The sequence below is a fragment of the Rhinichthys klamathensis genome, unplaced genomic scaffold (genome assembly GCF_029890125.1).
Source record: "Rhinichthys klamathensis goyatoka isolate OS25496 unplaced genomic scaffold, OSU_Roscu_1.1 h1tg000186l_1, whole genome shotgun sequence".
NCBI lineage: Eukaryota > Metazoa > Chordata > Actinopteri > Cypriniformes > Leuciscidae > Rhinichthys > Rhinichthys klamathensis.
In genome coordinates, this window is record NW_026606714.1 from 1,365,351 (window position 1) to 1,387,126 (window position 21,776).

General features: G+C 37.4%; 2 protein-coding genes across 4 annotated transcripts; both read right to left on the reverse strand.

The window, feature by feature from the left end:
* Positions 1-8,551: 8,551 nt before the first annotated feature.
* Positions 8,552-14,394, reverse strand: gask1b (golgi associated kinase 1B). Its single transcript, XM_056261838.1, has 4 exons — positions 13,386-14,394; positions 10,895-11,103; positions 10,460-10,686; positions 8,552-8,924 (listed from the first exon to the last, which is right to left on the reverse strand). The coding sequence occupies exons 1-4, from the start codon at positions 14,188-14,190 to the stop codon at positions 8,717-8,719; spliced, it is 1,449 nt and encodes a 482-aa protein (XP_056117813.1). The 5' UTR covers positions 14,191-14,394; the 3' UTR covers positions 8,552-8,716.
* Positions 14,395-15,330: 936 nt separating this feature from the next.
* tmem144b (transmembrane protein 144b) lies at positions 15,331-21,083 on the reverse strand. Of its 3 annotated transcripts, none has more exons than XM_056261839.1 (12): positions 21,011-21,083; positions 20,721-20,846; positions 20,521-20,643; positions 20,346-20,445; positions 19,144-19,224; positions 18,769-18,850; positions 18,567-18,640; positions 18,194-18,312; positions 17,954-18,073; positions 17,631-17,728; positions 17,481-17,538; positions 15,331-15,632 (listed from the first exon to the last, which is right to left on the reverse strand). In XM_056261839.1, the coding sequence occupies exons 1-12, from the start codon at positions 21,072-21,074 to the stop codon at positions 15,448-15,450; spliced, it is 1,230 nt and encodes a 409-aa protein (XP_056117814.1). In that variant the 5' UTR covers positions 21,075-21,083; the 3' UTR covers positions 15,331-15,447. The 3 variants fall into 3 exon arrangements, with proteins under 3 accessions (XP_056117814.1, XP_056117816.1, XP_056117815.1); XM_056261840.1 differs by having other exon boundaries at positions 15,428-15,632; positions 17,485-17,538; XM_056261841.1 differs by lacking the exon at positions 20,721-20,846 and having other exon boundaries at positions 21,011-21,082.
* Between the last annotated feature and the right edge of the window lie 693 nt (positions 21,084-21,776).

The following is a 21,776-nucleotide window of genomic DNA, read 5'->3' on the forward strand; positions in this document are numbered from 1 at the left end:
AATTTATCAATTTGCAACAAGAATATTTCATATTCATTAGGCGTGTTTAGGCCTTTATTTTGAAATAGAAAAAAAACATGAAAAATCATGAAAGATTGGTCGAAACCTCAGTTTGTTTTCATGCCAAGAGTTCAAAAGATAACACTTATTAAATGTTATGAGAACATTTTTGGAATATAAAGATAAATATTATGAATTCTCGATTTGTGATGCGGCAGCGAGCTATAACGCACATAGGCTATGTGCTCTTTTTATGTTTATTAGAGGTTGAAATCAAATCAAATACTGCCAAAACACCCATACTATTTCTGAATAGAATGTATACTTAATAAATTGTATGAAATTATGGAAAGACATGGTTCAGATCACTCAAAACATATGAAAATGGAGACACCCTTATATGGTCAGTAAGGAAGCTGGCTGTCCATCTAGTGAAAAAGTTTGGTACTACGCCCAAATAAAATCTTACTGAAAGCTCATTTTTTGAGATATCAACCTAAAATTTGGAACACAACTTGTTTAGATTTTTGGCTTTAATTTTCTAGCAGTTTTAGAGTAAAATATATTTTATAATATATATATTTTACATAAAATATAAATAATTATATTTTTACATTCTATATTTTCATAAACTCAAACTTATATAACTTTTTTCTGTTTCACTTTCATAATTTATTTGACTTCTACAATAATCTGGCAAATGTCTTCTTAAAAACAAGACCAACCATATGTCTATATTCCAAAGCATTCTTGACTTAGAACCATTTTACAACCACAAGTTTTTTTTTTTTTTTTATTGCTATAGTACCGTGTCCTCACACGAGGACATCATATGGTAAATCATAGACCCACTGTCCTCACATGAGGACATCATTTTCTGCAAAAACTACTTCCTGTACAAAAACAAATTTTAGTTATTATATTTATTAGGTCCTACTTATCCCAAATAGCAAGAACAATTATAAAATGCACACCAGGCAAACTCTCGGGTCTCAGGAGGTTAATATGGAAAACATTTTTTTTCAAGAAACCTCATGTCCTCAGTCAGTCTTGCCATGGTTTAGAGGGCCAGCTAAATATTAATCTCCAGTTGGCTTTTCACTGACTGTGATTGTCATAGCCTAGGTTGACTTTTCTGTAGCACAGAATGTTCTTGCATCTGCCAGTAGGATGATTCATTTAGCACATCCATCTACGCTGGTTTAAAGGACCTATTTCTGCTTTGTCAAGTTTTATTTTTTTTAATATTTTAAACATGGGGGAGGGGCTCGCTACAAGTACCATTTCCATTGTAATGCGATGAGATGTCCAATTTCACAACGCTTTTCACATGATGAATTTTTAGCTTTTGAATGATTCCTAATTTATGAGGATTACTAAAATATGTGATAGGGGAAAAGGGAAATAAAAAAGGCATGTCAGTGTCCTGCTAAGTGTTCAGCTATGTTTACATCCTCTTTACTGTGTAAAGAGTTCCCAGGGCTAAAAATAGACTAGCTACCTTCCATTGATACACTGATAAATGAGCTGATGGTGAAGGCTTTTATGGTGCTGGTTACTCATAGCAAAGGGATTGCCGAGTACCTCGGGACATCTTATTGAATCAAATAGCCTTCGTCCCTGAAATGTTGTTTATGTTCTTCTTTGCATTCTCCTGAGAACTACAAAAGCAAATTCCAGTTGTTTTTATGACAGCAGGCATTGGTAACGGAAGACCACTACTAGTTAGTGGACTGTAAGTTTCAGTAACTTTTGTACTGATGAATTTAAACTGCATGCAGCCATAGTTATTTTTCTTTGATCAAATAATCTGAATGGGCATCAATCATTATTAGGCCTATGACATTTTTAATCTGCGGTCTAGGATTTAACAGACAATGATAAAAACCTACATTTTTACAGCCAGTGCTGTAGCAGTATTTTAGGGTGTTGGTCCACAGAGATGCTCAGTCACATCTCCTCTAAGCTGACATACCCGTAAAAGTGTGATATTTCCCCAGATAAAAACTCTCTCACACAGACACACAGAGTTCGTCTCCAAAGGTCCACTGCTCTCAGCAAACCTTTTTAGCAATTGTCACTTTGTCACTATCAGAGAAGAGTGGAGATCTCTGGGGTTCAAGCACACAAATCTGGTCTCCAAGTCGAGTGGCCCTCAAATCGCATGTCAAACAATGACATAAAAAGCAAGAACTGGAAGCAAAATTGAGTGAAATATAAAATGTAAGCATTGATTATTCAGTTATGAGGTTCAGACAAGCTGTGTTTACACAGATGTGTTTGAGCAACTGGGTGACTTCCAGTCTTTATTAGTTCTTGTTTAATTTTGTGTCGTTAAGTTCAGGAAGGTGTTCCTTGTGTGCTAGTTATTTGCTTTGCTTGCCAGCTGATGCTGAGTTATTCGCTGCTGGAAAGAGCTCCTAGCACAACGCGTTCAGGCTGTAAAGAGTATCCGCACAGGTCTGGAGCCCTCAACATCCTGTAGTGAGGCGGTTGCCACGGGAACTGGCTAGTGCAAATTCGCCATCACTAAGATGATCCATGATAGTGATAACATCATTTCAATAGCTTGTTCCTTACTGTTTCATTGTATCAGAGAGTATGAAAGAGTGAGAGACAGTGAAAGACAGACAAACACATCTCAGAGTCAGACGAGCCTACTTCATAATAGCCTACACAGATGTAGTATGTGTAATGACGCTGACTACACACCTCTCTTGGACAGTAGATGGCAGCAGAGTTTAATCTCTCATATAAAGTTCAATTCAGATTTTTGACAGTACTACCACTTTTTAAGTTAGTGTCTGTACCCCAAAATTCAGTCAGGATGAGTCGATGGTTGTTTTGACTTGAACTGATTTGACATCTACATCAGCAGTGAGCACCAGTATGTTTTTGCCAGTGAGTGAAAAACACAATCCGAAAAAGTTCAGATTAAATGTAGTTATTCTTTAAACCAAACCTTCATTATAACATATTGACTGTTGACTGTGTGCATTCTAAAACAGTTAAACTTTAAAATGATGTAAATGGTAAAGTCTACGCTACACTGTCTTTTTCTTCTCCCTGACCCGATATTTGTAACCTCATATATATATAATACAAATATATATTGCTACTAGACAGAATTTTATCACAAAAAAAAGAAGGGATTATTGTTTGATTATGAGTTTAGAAGTTATTCTTTTTTTTTTATTCTATGTCCAGAGTTGCTTACATGGATATTTAGCTTTTCCTGGCATGCAGACTTACAGCGGAAGAGAGGGAAAGGTTAAGCTAAGAATGAATAAACTGAGGTCTGCTGCTTCAGTTCCTTTTGCCCTCGGATGACGTTGAGCAGCAGGAATGAAATGTTTGCCTCCCTGTCCCTTGTCCATCCTGCCACATTAGCTGGCCGTCTGCTCTGAGCTGCCCATTCCTGTTTGTCTTCCTGCTCGAGTCATTTCCCAGAAGGTCGGAAAAAATGAGTGCTAATTTACTTGTAATGCACTCTACGGCACATAACTCTCTTTATTTGGTTCTTTTTCATCACAAAATTTAAGCCTAAAAATTGTTCAGAATACAAATTTTTTGTTTATTCGCAATTACTTCAGTTTGGCTGTTGCTCATAAGTTTCAAATTAGTCCTTCACACTCACTCTTGTAGATTACCACATAACTGTTGCAGTATGCCATTTTAGACTTCCAAGATCATTTTTAATTTGACATAATGTCCAGCAGCTGTCTTAACTCTTGATTTACACATCAGCGTTCCAATTGGAGGTAGCACAGCTCCCAAATAGACACACTCCAAAAATGACCTGCCTTCTCCTTTATGAGCAAGTATTTCAACTGAAACAACTCATAAATCAACTGACACAACAATAAACAATGTGTTGCGTTTCATACACCACTCATCAAATGCTAGCTGTATCAACAAGTCAATTAAGCAGCATGTTTGAATGAATATCTTCATTTTTGGATACAAACAGTGGTTAAATTCAACATTACGGCTACAGTAGCTCATTATACTTCAGTCTATAAAATGCTCAGAGAATCCTTGAAAATCTACAAATGCATTTCCATTTTCCATACAATTACTGTATTCTTTTTTTGGAAAGGGCAATTGAAAGTTTGGTGATATTTAAAAACATAATTTCACTGCTGAAGACATTTCAAGCTGTAATGGCTTCCAAAGTTATATTTTGTGTCACGCCTATATTTAGTGAAATGACATGGGCTCCTCTTAACTGCATGTGCGTAAGTTTAACAGCAGCTCAGATGATTCAGATGCCGATGTGAGGCAGATTCTCTGGCCTGCTTTTATATCTGGACATGTGGATAAGTGCAGTGTGCTGTGTCCCCTAATCTAGTTCTCATGTGGGGTTAACCCCTAGCACATGGGGACAGAGGCAGCATTAGTGAGAGCTTTTGTAAACATGCCAGTGACTATTCTCTCTCTCCAACACACACTCCAACGCACAAAGACATGCACACATCATAATCTCACACACATAGCTTATTTTACTCTTTGTTCTATGTGCATTCCTGTCAGGCAGACAAAGGGAGCCATGGTATAGTGTGGCTGAGAACATAGGAGAGAGACACAGACAGGGAGATAAACCTTAAAGGGATAGTTCACCCAATAATTTAAATTGTGTCCTAACCTGTAAGCTGTGGAACACAAAGAGTTCATTTTTAAAATACCTTTACAAATCTTTTATCCATAAGTGAAAGTTCTAAGTGACAACATCATGCCAAACTCAAACAAAAATACCCGGTTTCACAGACCAGGCTTAAACCTATAGTCCCAGACTAAAATGACTGCTTGAGCTGTCTTAACTAAGTGACTTGCACAGACATAAGTTAAAAATAGTCTCTTCTGGATTAAACAAAGCTGACTGCAAGAGGAAGGATTACAGCTAGACTATAGGACTAAATTGAAGTTGAATTAATCCTTCAAAGAGGCAGGTTTAATTAACTGTTTGTGAGAAAGCATGGACTATTTGGAATATCTAAATGAAGAACAACATGCACATCAGAGGCCAGCAAGACGAGTTCTTGTATTGGGGTAATTCATTAAATTACTTTGATGACTGTTTCATTAGACCAAGATCATGTGCTTAACCTAATTGACTTAACCCAAGTGTTCTCATTTAGGCTTGCTCACCTTAGTACACAATCCCCTGGTTTCACAGACAAGGCTTAAACTAGACTAAAATGCATGTTTGAGCTGTTTTAACTGAAAGCAACTTGCACTGACATATCTTAAAATACGCATGTCAGTGTCATTGTTTTGTCTCAAGATGCACACCAGTAATGTTTTGTTTTTTTATTCTAAAGCATATTTTTAAAAGCTAAGCAAAGGCTGCGATGAAGAGGAAGATTTGCAGTGAATGATTTATTATGATTCACTTTCTGTCTGTTTGGAGCTTGCCATGCTGTTGTGTACATGGTCACTATGAACTGCTGTTGTATGATGAAAACTCTCTTTTTCTGTTCCATAGAAAACAAATGAAATAAAATTGTTTTGGAACACTTAGGTGAATAAATTATGACAGAATTTAAATATTTGGAATTTTCAACTATGATCAAGCCAATGTATTTTCAGTCCAATTAACTTTTTTTTTTTTTTTTTTTTGAGTTTCTGTGGTTAGGGAAGAGTTAAATGGCTAGTATCCTACTGTTAGATCTGACAGCTGCACACAGTCCCCAAAGAGAGATTATTTTTGACAAACTGAATGGAACAACTGAAGGAAACCTGGCTGCCTGCCTCAGGCGTGTTGTGCTGTTTTTACACGCAGATTACATCTTTCCAAGATAAAAAACCCATGACCAACATGAATCTCAGCAAACATCAACTGTGGCACAACTGAAGACCTTCTGTATCTCATCACAAAGTGCATTTTCAGGTTATAACATGCCCTGATTTTTTATTTAATCTCCTTTTTTTCTACCATCTGTTTCATTCATTTCATTTTTGGCTTCACGTGGAGGACATTAATGTTGAGCAAGACTCATATTCCAGATGAGAATCTGAGGGGGGTTAATGCACCCGTGTCATGTCTAGCCTCGTGTTTTTTTGTACAAAGGGATGAGCTCGCATAGCTTCTTGTGTTCTAACTGACGCTGTCGTTCTCATACTGTACATCTGTCTGCCAACCAGGTGGGATGTTGCTGGGGTGATGTTGTCATAGCAACCATTAAAAAAAGAAAGAAAAATAAGACAGACAGTGAGCGGCAGTGTAAAATTCCTCTCCATACTTTCACATGCTCGAGAAATGGAGCAGGTCAGCTGTGCAGGCAAATGAAAGGAGGATTGAGATGTTAGTAAGAAACAGCTGTGAGTTGAATGATGAGCAATGATCTATTTTTTTTATTTATTTTTTAAGAAAGTGTTCTGGCTGTTATAGTTATACGAATGAATTATATTATATGGAAAAGCCTTCTGAATTAATGAGATGTTCAGCTGTTCTGTGGACTTTTAGAAGTCTGGTTAAGGTCACAAGCTATGTTAGAACAAAGAGGGAGAAATTGAGAATAATGGCTTGTTTGATCTGCAACGCAAAATGGCGGTAATGTCCTAACAAAAGAATAATCAGAACAATTGGTATAAAAGCTTTCTTGTTAGGATATAAAATGAGGGCAGAAGGCACGGAAATGCGTGGAAATGGTCCCTATGACATGACTGTGGCAAATATGTTACTTGCCCAGCATGTTTTTGTAAACTCGACTGAAGAAACAGACAGGAAATTATTAGATTGGAATCATTGTCAACAAATGAATTTCATTACACTTCAAACATTGAAATAAAATGAGGTCATATGCAAAATCAGCTCTCAAAAGATGCTTTTTTTCCATTCACATTATGGCATGCTGACTTTTGATATGATGAAAACAGCACTTATGGATTTACAGTTAAAAAAAAATCTGTACTACTATTTGCGCCGAACATATGGATTTGAGAACACATCTGCAGGATGGACACAACAGTAGGGAAGGTGAACATGAGCGCTTAAACATTTCATTTCAAGTGTTTGCATATCCAGCAGAGGTGATTTGACATTCCAAATGACCTGATTTTGTCTGGCAAAGAGTGTGGCAAGACACAGCAAGTCCACAGTGCAGAGCAGATACATCTCTGACATGGGTAATGCTGCCAAACACTAAGTATTTTCAAACTCATAAAATAACTCTTGTGTGAGCATATTTCTGTGGTGTGTCTGGAGTTTTCCTTCATGCTTTCAAAAGGGGTAACTTTAGGCTCGGAGTCAGAAGACAGCTGAACTCAAACTGTAGTATTCCTGCAGTCAACAGATAGCATGAAAATTAACATGATTGCTGTTCAAGGACTACAGTCAGTGAATATAGATCCAAAGGCTGTCATGTTAAAGGAACACTCCGACTTTTGGGGACTTTATCCTATTCACCTTATCCCCCAGAGTTAGATAAGTCCATACATACCTTTTTCATCTCCGTGCGTGCTGTAACTCTATCTGACGCACCCACCGCTAGCCTAGCTTAGCACAGTGCTAAGCTAACTCTATCTGACGCACCCACCGCTAGCCTAGCTTAGCACTGTGCTAAGCTAGGCTAGCGGTGGGTGCGTAAGATAGAGTTACAGCACGCACGGAGATGAAAAAGGTATGTATGGACTTATCTAACTGGGATAAGGTGAATAGGCTAAAGTCCCCAAAAGTCAGAGTGTTCCTTTAAGCATAGGTTTAAAGTACTTTTCCATTTCCAAGATTAACATGTTTTCTCGAAGTTGACAAACAAACAAACTGTGGTACTGTCTATAATATAATTCATATAATTCAATTCATTATTCTATTAATGTAATATTGAAGTGATTTTACAATGGACAGATGGGACACTTTTATTCAATTAAAAAAACAAACATCATAGTACAAAAATAATCAAGTTTTATCTTCACGGTGATAAACTTGTACACAAGTGCAACATTACCAGATTTAATAATAATGCTCTGGAACCATAATCATCTCCATTTGACAGCAGAAATTATCCTAAAAAGCTGAGCGTTTTGGTTACTTGCATCAGGTTTTCTGACATGCCACTAGTTGTCGGGAATTGACTGAAGGGGTGGTCTGATTCAGAGGCTACGGATGCGTTCGAAATCGCATACTCAAGAGAGTATTTACTTCTTACTTCACAACCACTAAAAAGGTATGTTCTTTACAGTATGAAATGTAATTTGGACGTACTACATTTGCCATGTTGCCCTTATCATGTGAGCTACTAGTGTCAGGTCACCGCCATTCACAAATCCTCTCCCGTGGCCTCATGGGATAGTAAAGTGTCCTTCATATGCACACTTCAGAATCTCATCGGAAGAAGTAGGTCATCCAAGTACTTTTTGCCTACTCTTTTATGAGTACTGTGAATTCAAACCTACTTCTTTTGTCACATACTGTTTTTCGACTAATAGAAAGAATGTGATTTCGGATGCAGCCATTGTCTGGTGGAAGTTAATGAAACAGATCATATCACTTACAGCGCCTTTAACTTGTGGAATGTCAGTTGTGTTAAAACATTGCCCTGGACTCTGTGTAGAGCATTTAGGGAAAATATCCTTTAATATGATCTTGTCTTAAAAGGTGAATCACTCAATTCAACAATTCTTCATTGTCATACTAATCTGTCAAAAACATTGACATTTACTGGAAACCAAAAGGTTGGTGGTTCATCTTGCGCACTGAAAACTGAGGCTCCGTTTGTCAAGAGTTCATCGGTACTACTTGTATCCCATGGGCATTGATGTACGTGAGCAAAACTTTGGCTCTTCTCTCAATTACGTCAATGAGTTTTTCAATGCCTTGACGGCCTCCCTGACTGTCCCAGTACTGCTGGTCGAGAAACAGCGATTGCAGGAGCTTTTCCCTGAGACGCTGAGACCTCAACACTGACACAGACTGATCTGGTAGCCTGAAAGAGGAAAAATATTGAAAGAATATAGTAATGCACTCCAAAATTATTAAAACAAACTTAGTATAGAATAAATAACCACCTTTTAAAAATGTGTAACATACAATATCATTAAATACTGTTTTTACAATCCCCACAAAACAAATTGCATTGCTAACAGACAAATTATGTAATACCATGCTGTGATGCAGATAATGTGCAAGCTGTGATACTTAAACACAGCAATGGCCAATCATTTATTCTGATTGATGTTATTGCACAAGTGAGCTTGTGTTCCCAGAGGTATCACATTAGCAGCATCGCCAGCAGAATCCCTTAGCTCAGACAGCACGTGTCAGATTGTTGGCGTATGTATTTGCTTACGTCTTCAGTGGTGTTGTAGAGGTGTTGGCTTACTGAGGCCAAACTTGTGGCCTCACAGAAACAAATTCTTAGTTGCAGTTTTAGTTGGAGCAATTACAAATCACCTCAGATGGTCCAGTATGAACAAGAAAAAATGCACAAAACTATTTATTTAAATTAAAAAATACATTTGTCATCTGGATTTTAATGTCTATGCAAACCTGATAACCTGTGGAGATTTGTAATTCAATTAAACTGCAAGGATTAATTTCTTTGAGGTCATGAGTTTCTAAGTCCTTCACAACAACTTGCAAGACATTTGAGAGAGAGAGACTTTAGAAAAGAGGAAAAGATGAGAGCAAAGAAGCCCCAGCAAAAAGAAGAGACCGAGAATCAAAGAGACAGAGCAATAGTTGCAATATTCTTTTATCCCTTCATTGACCATGTGACTGAAACCCAAATGTGGGACATTCAAACTGACTGATCAGAAGATTACAACTTCCCCCACCGAACTAAAGGTGTGACAATTAGAAGACACCCGATGTACACTCAATTATCTGTCTTTAAAAAACATTTGCAACATATCTGCAAAATCTGGCTATTCTTGACACTTATAACATCATTATGAGATTAAATTAAAGATAAACTCTAACATTTGAAATACAGTGCTTAAATTTATTAGACCACCACCCATTGTAAGGTTTGTGCCACAGCTGCCCTAATGCCCACAGTATTGGTGATTACCAAAATATTTGATGTTTCTGTAATGGTTAATCCATCCGTATGTGTAAGCTCTTTAGTCACAGTTGGCCAAGTCAAAGTCCGGATTTGAATCCTATTTAACAAAGTTTGGATTTAGTGGATTCAAAGACAGATTGCACAAAAGTTTCAGCAAAAGCAAGTATTTGGGAATAACTAAAAACTATTTGGAAGTCGGTAACAACAGAGACTGTGGAAAAGTACTGTACATAAAAACAATGGCAGCAAGGCCAAAGGACACCACATACAAAATATTAAGTTTTGGTTATTATGTGGGAATAAAGACTATTTAGGCTAGTTGTTTCAGTCTGTTAGTCAGTTTTAGTTTTAAACAAGTTTTTGATAGATTCAAAATATATTTGTGTTAACTCCTTATTATGACAGGTGGTCTAATAAAATGTGTTAAGCACTGTAGGTCTGGTAATTTTACTCACTCTTTGATTCCCTCTAGTAGCCTGAAGTCCAGATTCTCCTCATCTCGGTCAAAGTAGCCCTTGTTGTAAAAGAAAACCAGGTGGTGTGGGTCATGTCTACGGTGGACTATGTGTGTCAGCTCTATGCTGTCCTTATCTGTACATTCTTCATGGTGACCAAGCTCAACACAGGTGTCCTCTGGGCGGGGCTTAAATCCACAGCAGTTTTTATCTAGTCGTTCATAAATCTGAGAAGAAAAACAATCTTTATTTTTGTTTTAAATTATTCAGTTTAAATTAATTGGTCAGAAAACATTACATATATATATATATATATATATATATATATATATATATATATATATATATATATATATATATATATATATATATATATGTGTTAATGTGCATCTAAGTTTGTTTAAAGTTGCAACAGATGAAAGTGGAGTAGAGTACCTGCAGAAGGAAATCAAAGACTACTAGCTTGCTCCATTCATGGTGGTGGATGCTGGTGCACCTCCACTCTGGTTTAGGTATGATGCCCCGATGCCAGCACTTGTATTTGAGAGAGGTTTGATATGAACCCCAGCTCAGTCTCTCAGAGGGTTGATCTACTGCTGGGCTTAAAGAAGGATCCCACAAAACCACTGGACAAGGCTGACCATCTGAAACAAGATGAAATATACACTCACCTAAAGGATTATTAGGAACACCTGTTCAATTTCTCATTAATGCAATTATCTAATCAACCAATCACATGGCAGTTGCTTCAATGCATTTAGGGGTGTGGTCCTGGTCAAGACAATCTCCTGAACTCCAAACTGAATGTCAGAATGGGAAAGAAAGGTGATTTAAGCAATTTTGAGCGTGGCATGGTTGTTGGTGCCAGACGGGCCGGTCTGAGTATTTCACAATCTGCTCAGTTACTGGGATTTTCACGCACAACCATTTCTAACTCCTTATTATGACAGGTGGTCTAATAAAATGTGTTAAGCACTGTAGGTCTGGTAATTTTACTCACTCTTTGATTCCCTCTAGTAGCCTGAAGTCCAGATTCTCCTCATCTCGGTCAAAGTAGCCCTTGTTGTAAAAGAAAACCAGGTGGTGTGGGTCATGTCTACGGTGGACTATGTGTGTCAGCTCTATGCTGTCCTTATCTGTACTAAAAAACCTTAGTAATAGGTTTACAAAGAATGGTGTGAAAAGGGAAAAACATCCAGTATGGGGCAGTCCTGTGGGCGAAAATGCCTTGTTGATGCTAGAGGTCAGAGGAGAATGGGTCGACTGATTCAAGCTGATAGAAGAGCAACTTTGACTGAAATAACCACTCGTTACAACCGAGGTATGCAGCACAGCATTTGTGAAACCACAACACGCACAACCTTGAGGCGGATGGGCTACAACAGCAGAAGACCCCACCGGGTACCACTTATCTCCACTACAAATAGGAAAAAGAGGCTACAATTTGCCAGAGCTGACCAAAATTGGACAGTTGAAGACTGGAAAAATGTTGCCTGGTCTGATGAGTCTCAATTTCTGTTGAGACATTCAGATGGTAGAGTCAGAATTTGGCGTAAACAGAATGAGAACATGGATCCATCATGCCTTGTTACCACTGTGCAGGCTGGTGGTGGTGGTGTAATGGTGTGGGGGATGTTTTCTTGGCTTACTTTAGGCCACTTAGTGCCAATTGGGCATCGTTTAAATGCCACGGCCTACCTGAGCATTGTTTCTGACCATGTCCATCCCTTTATGGCCACCATGTACCCATCCTCTGATGGCTACTTCCAGCAGGATAATGCACCATGTCACAAAGCTCGAATCATTTCAAATTAGTTTCTTGAACATGACAATGAGTTCACTGTTCTAAAATGGCCCCCACAGTCACCAGATCTCAACCCAATAGAGAATCTTTGGGATGTGGTGGAACGGAAGCTTCGTGTCCTGGATGTGCATCCCACAAATCTCCATCAACTGCAAGATGCTATCTTATCAATATGGGCCAACATTTCTAAAGAATGCTTTCAGCACCTTGTTGAATCAATGCCACGTAGAATTAAGGCAGTTCTGAAGGCGAAAGGGGGTCAAACACAGTATTAGTATGGTGTTCCTAATAATCCTTTAGGTGAGTGTATGTAGGCTATACATTCATTAGATCAGCATCAGTCATATTTGATTTCTCATTAGCTTGATAGCAGCTTTGATGACAATGAACTGCTCCGAATGCAGTGGCCCCAGAAAGTACTATAGCCTAAGTCCATTTAATCTATATAAGATGCACAAAAATGTCATTGAAAATGACAATCAAATTAAGCTTTTTTTTTTAGAATTGCCTTTTTCTTATCTATTTTGCAATTAGTTTAAATCAAAATGTGCCTTTAAAAATAAATACATAAATAAGAGACTTGGTTTGATATTTTGTTATCTAATGCAGTTACATTTACACATCTTTTTTTGTTGTGACTTAAATAAATTGCTCTCCCATTTACTCACCCTCATATTGTTCCAAACCTGAGTTTCTTTCTTCTGTTGAACAAAAGATGATATTTTAAAGAATGTTGGCAACCAGACAGTTGGCGGAAGCCATTGACTTCCAACATTTTCCCTACTATGGAAGACAATGGGTGCCATCGGTTACAAACATATTTGGTGGTTAAAATATCTTCTTTTGTGTTCAACAGAAGAAACACAGGTTTGAAACAACTTGAGAGTGAGTAGTAGGCCTAATGACAAATTTTTAATTTTTGGGTGAACTATCCCTTTAAGTGTCCAAAACCTTTTATGGGCCACTTTATTCTTTACCAATTTAATCCAAAATTAAGTAAAATGCAGTATCAGCTACTAAAATATATAAATACATTAGAATAAAATATTAAATTAAGTAAAATATTTAGGCCTAATTATAAAAAAAAAAATTAATAAACAAAAACAGAAACAAACACACTACCTCCAAGAGAGTGGAATCTTCTGCTGACAGCTGGCAAAGTTCTGTTCAGTCCCAAGATCCTATCCAGATGAAAGGCGAACACTTCACTCATGTCCAAGGGTCTCCTGACAATACCGCAACATTTGCGACACGCATCAGCATCGTCCGTCTGATTTGTCGCACTTTTAAATAAAATGAAAGAAGAAAAGCCCGGAGGTGCAACTTCGTCAATATGCGTAATTTTACTATCAGCTAGAAAGCGCATGGCCGTGATATCGTCAATGCTGAACCATGGAGGAGCTCTTTCACTGTATATCCTGATGGATGAATAATCACCGTTACTGCCATCAAGCTCAGAATATCCCAGTTGTTTGTCAACGGTGTTTGTATCGTGGCTCGCGTCCTTCGCTTTGCCCTGTGTGCCACTCTGCGCTCTCACTTTAACTTTCTTTCTCCGGAGTTTGGGGCGCACTGTGCCCCTGATGATGGCCGGTTTGTGCCGCTTCGATTTGAGAGTTATATACACCACATTAGACCTGGTCGGACTCAGGGACTCATTCAATTCCCCTTCAGTGGGGTCCTGGTAGGTTTTTCTTGTTTTTTGTGAATAAACGCCATTGCTAGTCCACGGATCAGGACGTTGGTCTTGGCGAGTAGACGCGTGATTAACGTGAACGGTGAAAAACAAATAAACAAAACACACAACAGCTATGATCAAATACTTCTTAATGGCGGAATATCTCCCACAACAGTTGCAGACTTTCAAAAACGATACGGACAAACAAATCATAGTGTCCCCGACATTTCCAGGACGAGTCGTATCCATTGGTACGAGTGTCTGCGCATGATTAGGCCAAGTCAAAATTATTTTGTCCACATTGGAATTGCGTTCTTTTCGTTTACATATTGATGGCACACAGGAGTTCCAAATCCCCTCAGCGCGCAGCTACAGCATGAATGAAGACAACTGTCCCGATGCCGGATCAGCTGAGATAACAGTCCCAAATTGACTAGAATGCAGCAATTGTCCTCACGCCCTTTTCACTGAAAACGCGAGAGGCTAGAATGCGGTCATTAGAAACTAAACTGTAAAATAAAAATCCTCGTTTATGTGTATTTTTCCAGAACATAGCCTATCTAAATATTAAAGATTTACCTGCTGAATAATAATAATAATAAACCTAAAAAAATAAAATAAATAAAAAACAGTATTTAGCTCGTCTGTTAATTGACTGGTTTAAGAGTGGTTTGGGCATTTTTCAGCAAAACCATCTTAAACCAGCTTTTTTGTTGTTGTTGTAGCAGCAAACGACCATCGCTGTTTTTCCCCCCAACAGCTGATAAATTACAAAAATAGGAAAGTTCGTTGTCTTTTAGGAAGATGTTAAAATTTAATCACAATATTTGCCAGCAGGAAAAAGTTTCCTGTGCACACCTTGCCTGTGAACAATGTTGTTTTGACATGTTTTGTACTTGTAATTTGCTGGTGTGAATATGAAGCAATAACATCTATTAATGATGGGCTTCGGTAAAGAGGACAGGAAACACAGCAACAGTAGCATACAAGTTATGACGTCCTTTAGGTATGGAATGCATAGACCGAGTCTGACAGACTATTCTAATCTAGACATTTTACACACACGGTTTTCATATTTTACATCCCACACAGCCATAATGATTTTTATACTGTACAAACTGTAGCCTATATTCGATTCCCTAAACCTGCCCATCACAGAAAGCTAGTTTTTGGATTTTCAAAAAACACTTCATATGATTTAGGCCTATAAGCTGTTTTTCATGGGGACCCAAAAATGTTCTCACAAGGACAGGGATTTCAGATATTGCCATCTTTGTGGGGATATTTAGTCCCCATAATGTACCCGTAGTGTATACCCTTTACAGCTCAAAAAGTGTGGGGTGATATACACAAATTCTGTTGAATACATAGCACAAACACAAATTTACATACATAGCCAAAGCGGCTACTGTTTAATTCAAATACATGTAAACTTACAAAAAACCTAGAATTAATTTGGACTGCAATTAAAATGCAATAGAAACGTACAAATAACACCAAGGGCTACTAAGCAACTGCAGAGGCCTTATTCAAGGTGATAAGCTCGGTGACTAGGAATATTGGTTTAAAACCTGATCCACCATTGCCACCTTGTGGTAAGTACATACTTAAGTCTTTGAATAAGCAGTTAACAGGGAGCCTGCCAGGACAACACAAGTTGCCAAAGCAAACAACAGCAAGTTCCCAGGACCCTGAGGAAAGAAAATCAGTTTGTTAGGCTGGCCTAAATAGAAGTTTCTGCTTTATTATTACTGGTAATGAATCAATAGCAAATTAAAACGACTATGATCTAAACTGGCTCTTACACACACACTTGTTAGTTTTGATATTATGGTGAGCAATTATAATTATGCATTTACTGAGTGAGTGAGTATATATATATATATATATATATATATATATATATATATATATACACATACACACACACACACACACACACACACAGTTGCAATCAAAATTATTCAACCCCCATTGCAAATCATGTTTATTGGCAAAATTTACAGACTTTCAGCGGTTTGCAATGAACAAATCAAACAAAAGTAATTGAAATAGCTCATCACAACAAATGTTTCAAGTGGTTTCCCCAAATTTAATTGAAAATGCAACTTTTAATGACTTCTGCAGTTTCAAAATTACTCAACCCCCTGAATAGAATCCCTCACAACAGCACAAATCAGGTGCAAAACAGGTGTTGTCTCAAGCACACCTGATGCAACTAATCAAGGGCTTCATTAGTTGCACCAGGTGTGCTTGAGCTAGAACACATCAGGCCCCGTTTACACGTACATGGTTATTTTGAAAAATGGATACATTTCCCTTCGTTTGTGCCCTTCGTTTACATGCAAACAGAGAATTCGCCTCTGAAAACGATTCTTTCTAAAAACTCCGGCCAGAGTGGAGATTTTGGAAAACTTTGTTTGCGCCTTTGCATGTAAACTGAGAAAAACAGTTTTAGGCAGCCGACGTCACAGTATGCGACAGAACTTGCACCTGCGTCAAAAGTGCGACCTATCCCCACGTCGCATGTTTTCTCATCGAGCTCCCCCTACAGCTGTGCGGCGTATATTTTCACAACACTGTCATAAAAAAAAACTCACTTGCAGCACCTTCCTCCTGCTTTCTAGCGCTGCTCATGTGCATTTGTTATGATCGGAGCCAGACAACTTTATCGTGTGGAGCTATGTCTACCGAGGTGGGTAATGCATCACACACAGTATCATAGAATTATGTCGAGAATTGCCATAAAAGCAGTTCGTGTTTCTCGCTCGTTCTCGCTTCTCGCGAGACTTCCTATTTCCAACTTACCGGGACGTTAGTCCCCATGTTGCAAGGTTGGTTTTTCCGCCTGGGGACGCTGGGGCGAGCGGGGAAAGTCACCATTCTCTCCAGAACAGGTTATTGAACCATTCAAATGATTTCTAAACGGTTTTATTAAGTTGAAATAGTTGCCAAGTGCCCCTTTAAACATTTGTTGTGATGAGCTACTTCAATTACTTTTGTTTGATTTGTTCATTGCAAACCGCTGAAAGTCTGTAAATTTTGCCAATAAACTTGATTTGCAATGGGGGTTGAATAATTTTGATTGCAACTGTGTGTGTGTGTGTGTGTGTGTATGTATTTACACATATACATACACACACATATATATATATATATATATATATATATATATATATATATATATATATATATATATATATATATATATATATATATATATATATATATATATATATATATATATATATATATATATATATATATATATATATATATATATATATATATACACACACACACACACATATATATATATACACACACACACGTATAAAATTGCATACATGTACTCACTAAATGCATAATTATAATACTAATGGCTCACCATAATATCACAACTAATGAAAGGTAGTGAATTTATGCGGATTTAAATCAACACATAAATATTCATGTTCATTTGAAAAACAAAGTGTCAGACTAGGTCACGTAAAAATACCATCCAAAATACTGAATGAATACAAATAGCTTTATGTTACCTACTTTGACCTCTTTAAATACCACACTTCCCCACAGAGCAGCTACAAAACCATAACCCTGAAATCATAGTAGAACACACTGTCATTACTTCCGATTTTCAATGCAAGGTGAAAGAGAACATGAAAGATTTTCTTTTGTACCATACTTACAGCATTAATTATAGGGAATGTGACCACTGCACTAAGGTAGTAATTTGCCATAAGCCAGGCATATGTGGCTAATCCCCACATCAAGCCACTCAGAAAACCTGCATGGAAGATTTTACATGAGTTAAGAAACACGGGAACTCAATATTCAGTAGAAAGCGGAGGAATGTTTTCAGGGGTATCGTGTCCAGTAGCTGACAGTAAACTTTACCTGTAACAATACAGTTGCTTTGCAATACTCCACAAATATGGTGGAGCTGCAAAGCAACACGGTCCTTTCATCCAAGTTGAAATAAAGATGATGGAATGGAATGCACATTAATTACCGGGTAAGATGGCTCTGGGATAGATCCGGGGCCTGTTCTTCATGACTGCGCAGTAAGTAAGAAAATACACTGTGCTCATGAGGAAAATTCCACTGTAATGGGCAAAGCAGTAGTCAATTTCTGTAATGGACAGAAAAACATGTTAGAATAGCATGTAAAATGCTTTTTAACATCTTATTAAGCTATAAAAATTGCATACAATTAATACTGAAACTACTTGGTCATCCCATACATACATACCATTCTCACTGGATCCAGTGAAAATACTTGAATTGGTTTTGGCATGAACTTTAATATAGAAAACGGGCACAAAAGAAGAGCCATAAAGGACACCTGAAAATATGGCCAAGATGCAGCCCCTGTAACAAGAGAATATTATCATAGAAAATAAATATTGCATAGATTTAATATTTATTTTCCAGAGAATTTAACAATATTATATATACATGTATAAATAAATATTATATATAAATGTATAAAGCTGCAAATGCCATATAAATTCACAAACTTTTTATACATGCACACATAAGCACAGAAAAAAGGCCTCAAACATCCCAGTACATAATTAAGAACCAGAAATGGACTGGAACTAGGAAGGCCTACAGATACTCACAACACTCTTTTGCTCTTTGGTGAAATCGTGTCCACCCATGAATCACTGGGGTTTGTGATGTCTTGATTCAACATCTAAAGACAGTGTGAATACATGCACACAAAATGTCAGCAAAGATGTGTGTATCCATAACAAAATACACCAAACAATATTCTACATAACATCCAAAAAGCTCTTAATGTGGAAAAGCCCTATAACTTACCCTATCATCAATCAACAAAGGCATGGATTCAGGAGATGTACGTTTCTGAACATCACTTTTCACAAAGAAGAATATGATGGCACTGAAACAAAGACAAGATTGTCTTATGAGAAAAAAATAAAACCTAAGAGAGTTCTCTCTCACAATAAATAAAACGCAAGGATGTTTTTTTCCATATCCCATAAAATCAGATGGAACTGTAGATCCAAGACAACGTGACTTCAGGTCTTAGGAGGAGCTTTATCCTGCCTTACACAATATATTGCATTTTCAATTTCGGAGAAACTTTTGAGTGAGTAAGACAGCAGCACTTTCATCTCAAAAGGATCTTTGTGAGGTGTAACTACTAAGTGAACAACTTATATATATATTTACCTTAGCAGACAAAGGCCAGCTCCACAGTAATTGAGTATCGGTTTGGACACCTCATCTGGATGCAGCCCAAACCAGCCAAACCTTGAAAGGAATGACTTAAGAGGTAATATTACCTATGTCTTAATTAAAAACATGGATAACACTTTATAATTAGGTCCTACTAGTTAACATTAATTTATGCATTAAACTACTAACATTAGCTAACAATGAGCAATACATTTGTTACAGTTCATCTTTCTTAATGTTAGTTAATAAAAATACTACTGTTAGTTTGTGTTAACTCAGGTCCATTAAATAATAACAGATGTATTAGTAAATGTTGACATTTACATTAAGATTAACAAATGCTTTAGAAATATTTTTCAATGTTAATGCTAACTATGGAACCTTACAAATGGAACCTTATCGCTAAGTGTTAACAAAACACACAGCTCTGTGTAAAACACTGTTTAAAAAGTGCATTAAACCAATACAATATAATTCTACTGAGAAAAAAGGATGACTAAATTTAAAAAAGTCATTCAGATTACAACAAAGTTTTTCTTGAAATTATACAAAAAAAAATTCCAGCAAAAGTCCAGTTATCTGACAAACTGCTTAACATTACATATTTAGCAATGATTTAACAAGTTACATCAAGTAAACATTCCCAACATACAGTATTATTTCAGCTTGTCTCACGTCACCTGTGGACTGCTTGTCAACTAGCTCAAACTGCATTAATTAGCCTGGGCTGTGTTTCCCAAAAGCATTGTGAGCCCCAAGTTGATCATGGAGACGATAGACCTTATTCAGAGCAGCAACATTAATAAAAGCGAGGCTGTGAGGGATAGACTTACTGTTTTCAGTGGCATCCGCTGTAAAATGCTGGATAAAGCTCCTAGATCACTTATTTATTTTTTTGTCTACTGAAATTTCTTGGAAATACATTTTTGCATTGTTTCGTCAGCAGAACAAACATTAAATAACAGTACAACCCACTGAAGAGATGCATGTCTATTCCTCACAGCCTCTACCCCTCACAGATGGCCCTGCTGTGAATAAGGTCTATTGCCACCAATGTTCTCTACGATCAGCTTGGCTCATGATGCTTTTGGGAAATGCAGCCTGGACCAGCATATAAATTAATGCACCAAAGTTTAACATCAGAAGTTCAATACATCTCTATAAGGCCCCTTCTGTCAAACATCAAACCAGCTCACCTTGAGCTTGCCCATCCAATTAACAATCCACTGGATCCCCAAAGCAAAATTCCAAGACCAAGGCCAATAAACTTCACAACTGGGACAGCTGTTATATTTCCTAAGAGATAAATCTATTATAAATTACATCTGTATGTATATTAAACATGTTTATTCGCTCACACATACACTTTACCAGTGGCCCAAAGTGCTCCTCCAAGCATAGCAGCAGGATGAGCTCTTGAGGGGTGAAACAGTGTGTCAGCAACCAGTCCAACACACCAAATAGCTGAACTGCAAATCCACTGGAAAAACATTCCTGTAAAGACAGCAGATTTTGAGGCAAGGTTGGTCAAATATTGGTGTGGCATGTAATAGTACAGTTAAACTCCTCACCATCGCCGGTATCTATCGTTTTAACAGGAACAAAGTAACTTCCATACAACAGCACTGCAAAAGCACAGGCCACAAAGCCATAGGTGGTGTCTGTACTGTTGGCTTCATTAGAGGATCGAGGGGGCTCTAGGTATAAAACAAAACTAAAGGTTGACAACACACTTGTGGCATTTATGCTAAAATAATAATAATAGACCATTCAAAGCATATTGACTGTCAATCCTTTCAGTCAAAGACATAGAACAATCTTTTTTTTTTTTTTTTTTTTATATATATAATATTTAATCTACCTTCAGCTGACAATGTGCTGCAGCATTTTACAACAAAAAGCACAATTACAGCTAGTAAAGCCATAAGTCTCCTCTTTTTCCCCTCACTCTGGGTTTGTTTCTACATTTGTTGTTGTGATAGTTGAGTCAAGTGGTTTGTCGTAAACCAGGTGTCATTAATTTGTCCCACTGTCCCGCCCTACTAACATATTAGGGAGTTGTGGGATGTACTTACCATTTAGGCTACCGTCATTGCCAATTTTTTTTCATATATAGAAAGTGAAGGCGACTAAGGCTCATTTTGCCTAACATATTGTGTATCAAAGAAGAAAGAAAGTCATCCGGGTTTGGAACTGAGGGTGGATGTTTTTGCTTTAAATGAACGTAGTTCCTAAACAGCTCCACTAGTTGGAGATCACGTTCCAACTTGTTTTGATTCCGCAAACGTTGCGCAGAAGAAAGTCTGGCCAGCGCCTATGGGCCAGCTCTGCTATGGGCCAGCGTCCCAAATTCTGAATATGCAAAGCAGAAAAGAAGTGTCAACAACAATAACAAACCATTCTCATGAACCCCGATAAAAGCAGTAGTCATTGAGTGAGTTAAGAGTAGCTATTAGTAACATGCATCTCCTGCTCCGAATGTCATTTTGAATGTTGAAAGGTTATGTGTTTATGCTGAATTGTACAGTTGCTTACAAAAATGTAGCATACTAGAGTGCTAGAATTAGGAGGCAGTGAAAAATTATTGACAGGAATAACTTTTTTTTGTATAATCATCAGCAGAATAT

What these genes read in the sequence shown, in the direction of transcription:
- gask1b (XM_056261838.1), bottom strand. Translation starts at nt 14,190, where the DNA reads ATGGATACGACTCGTCCTGGAAATGTCGGGGACACTATGATTTGTTTG. An exon ending in AAGATTCCACTCTCTTGGAG is followed by an intron (nt 11,104 to 13,385) that starts GTAGTGTGTTTG and finishes ATCTTGTTTCAG; the next exon opens with ATGGTCAGCCTTGTCCAGTG. An exon ending in CTACTAGAGGGAATCAAAGA is followed by an intron (nt 8,925 to 10,459) that starts GTGAGTAAAATT and finishes TTCCTCTTTCAG; the next exon opens with GCTACCAGATCAGTCTGTGT.
- tmem144b (XM_056261839.1), bottom strand. Translation starts at nt 21,074, where the DNA reads ATGGCTTTACTAGCTGTAATTGTGCTTTTTGTTGTAAAATGCTGCAGC. An exon ending in CCAAAGAGCAAAAGAGTGTT is followed by an intron (nt 18,313 to 18,566) that starts GTGAGTATCTGT and finishes CTCTTGTTACAG; the next exon opens with GGGCTGCATCTTGGCCATAT. An exon ending in ATTTAAAGAGGTCAAAGTAG is followed by an intron (nt 15,633 to 17,480) that starts GTAACATAAAGC and finishes TTCTTTCCTCAG; the next exon opens with GGTCCTGGGAACTTGCTGTT.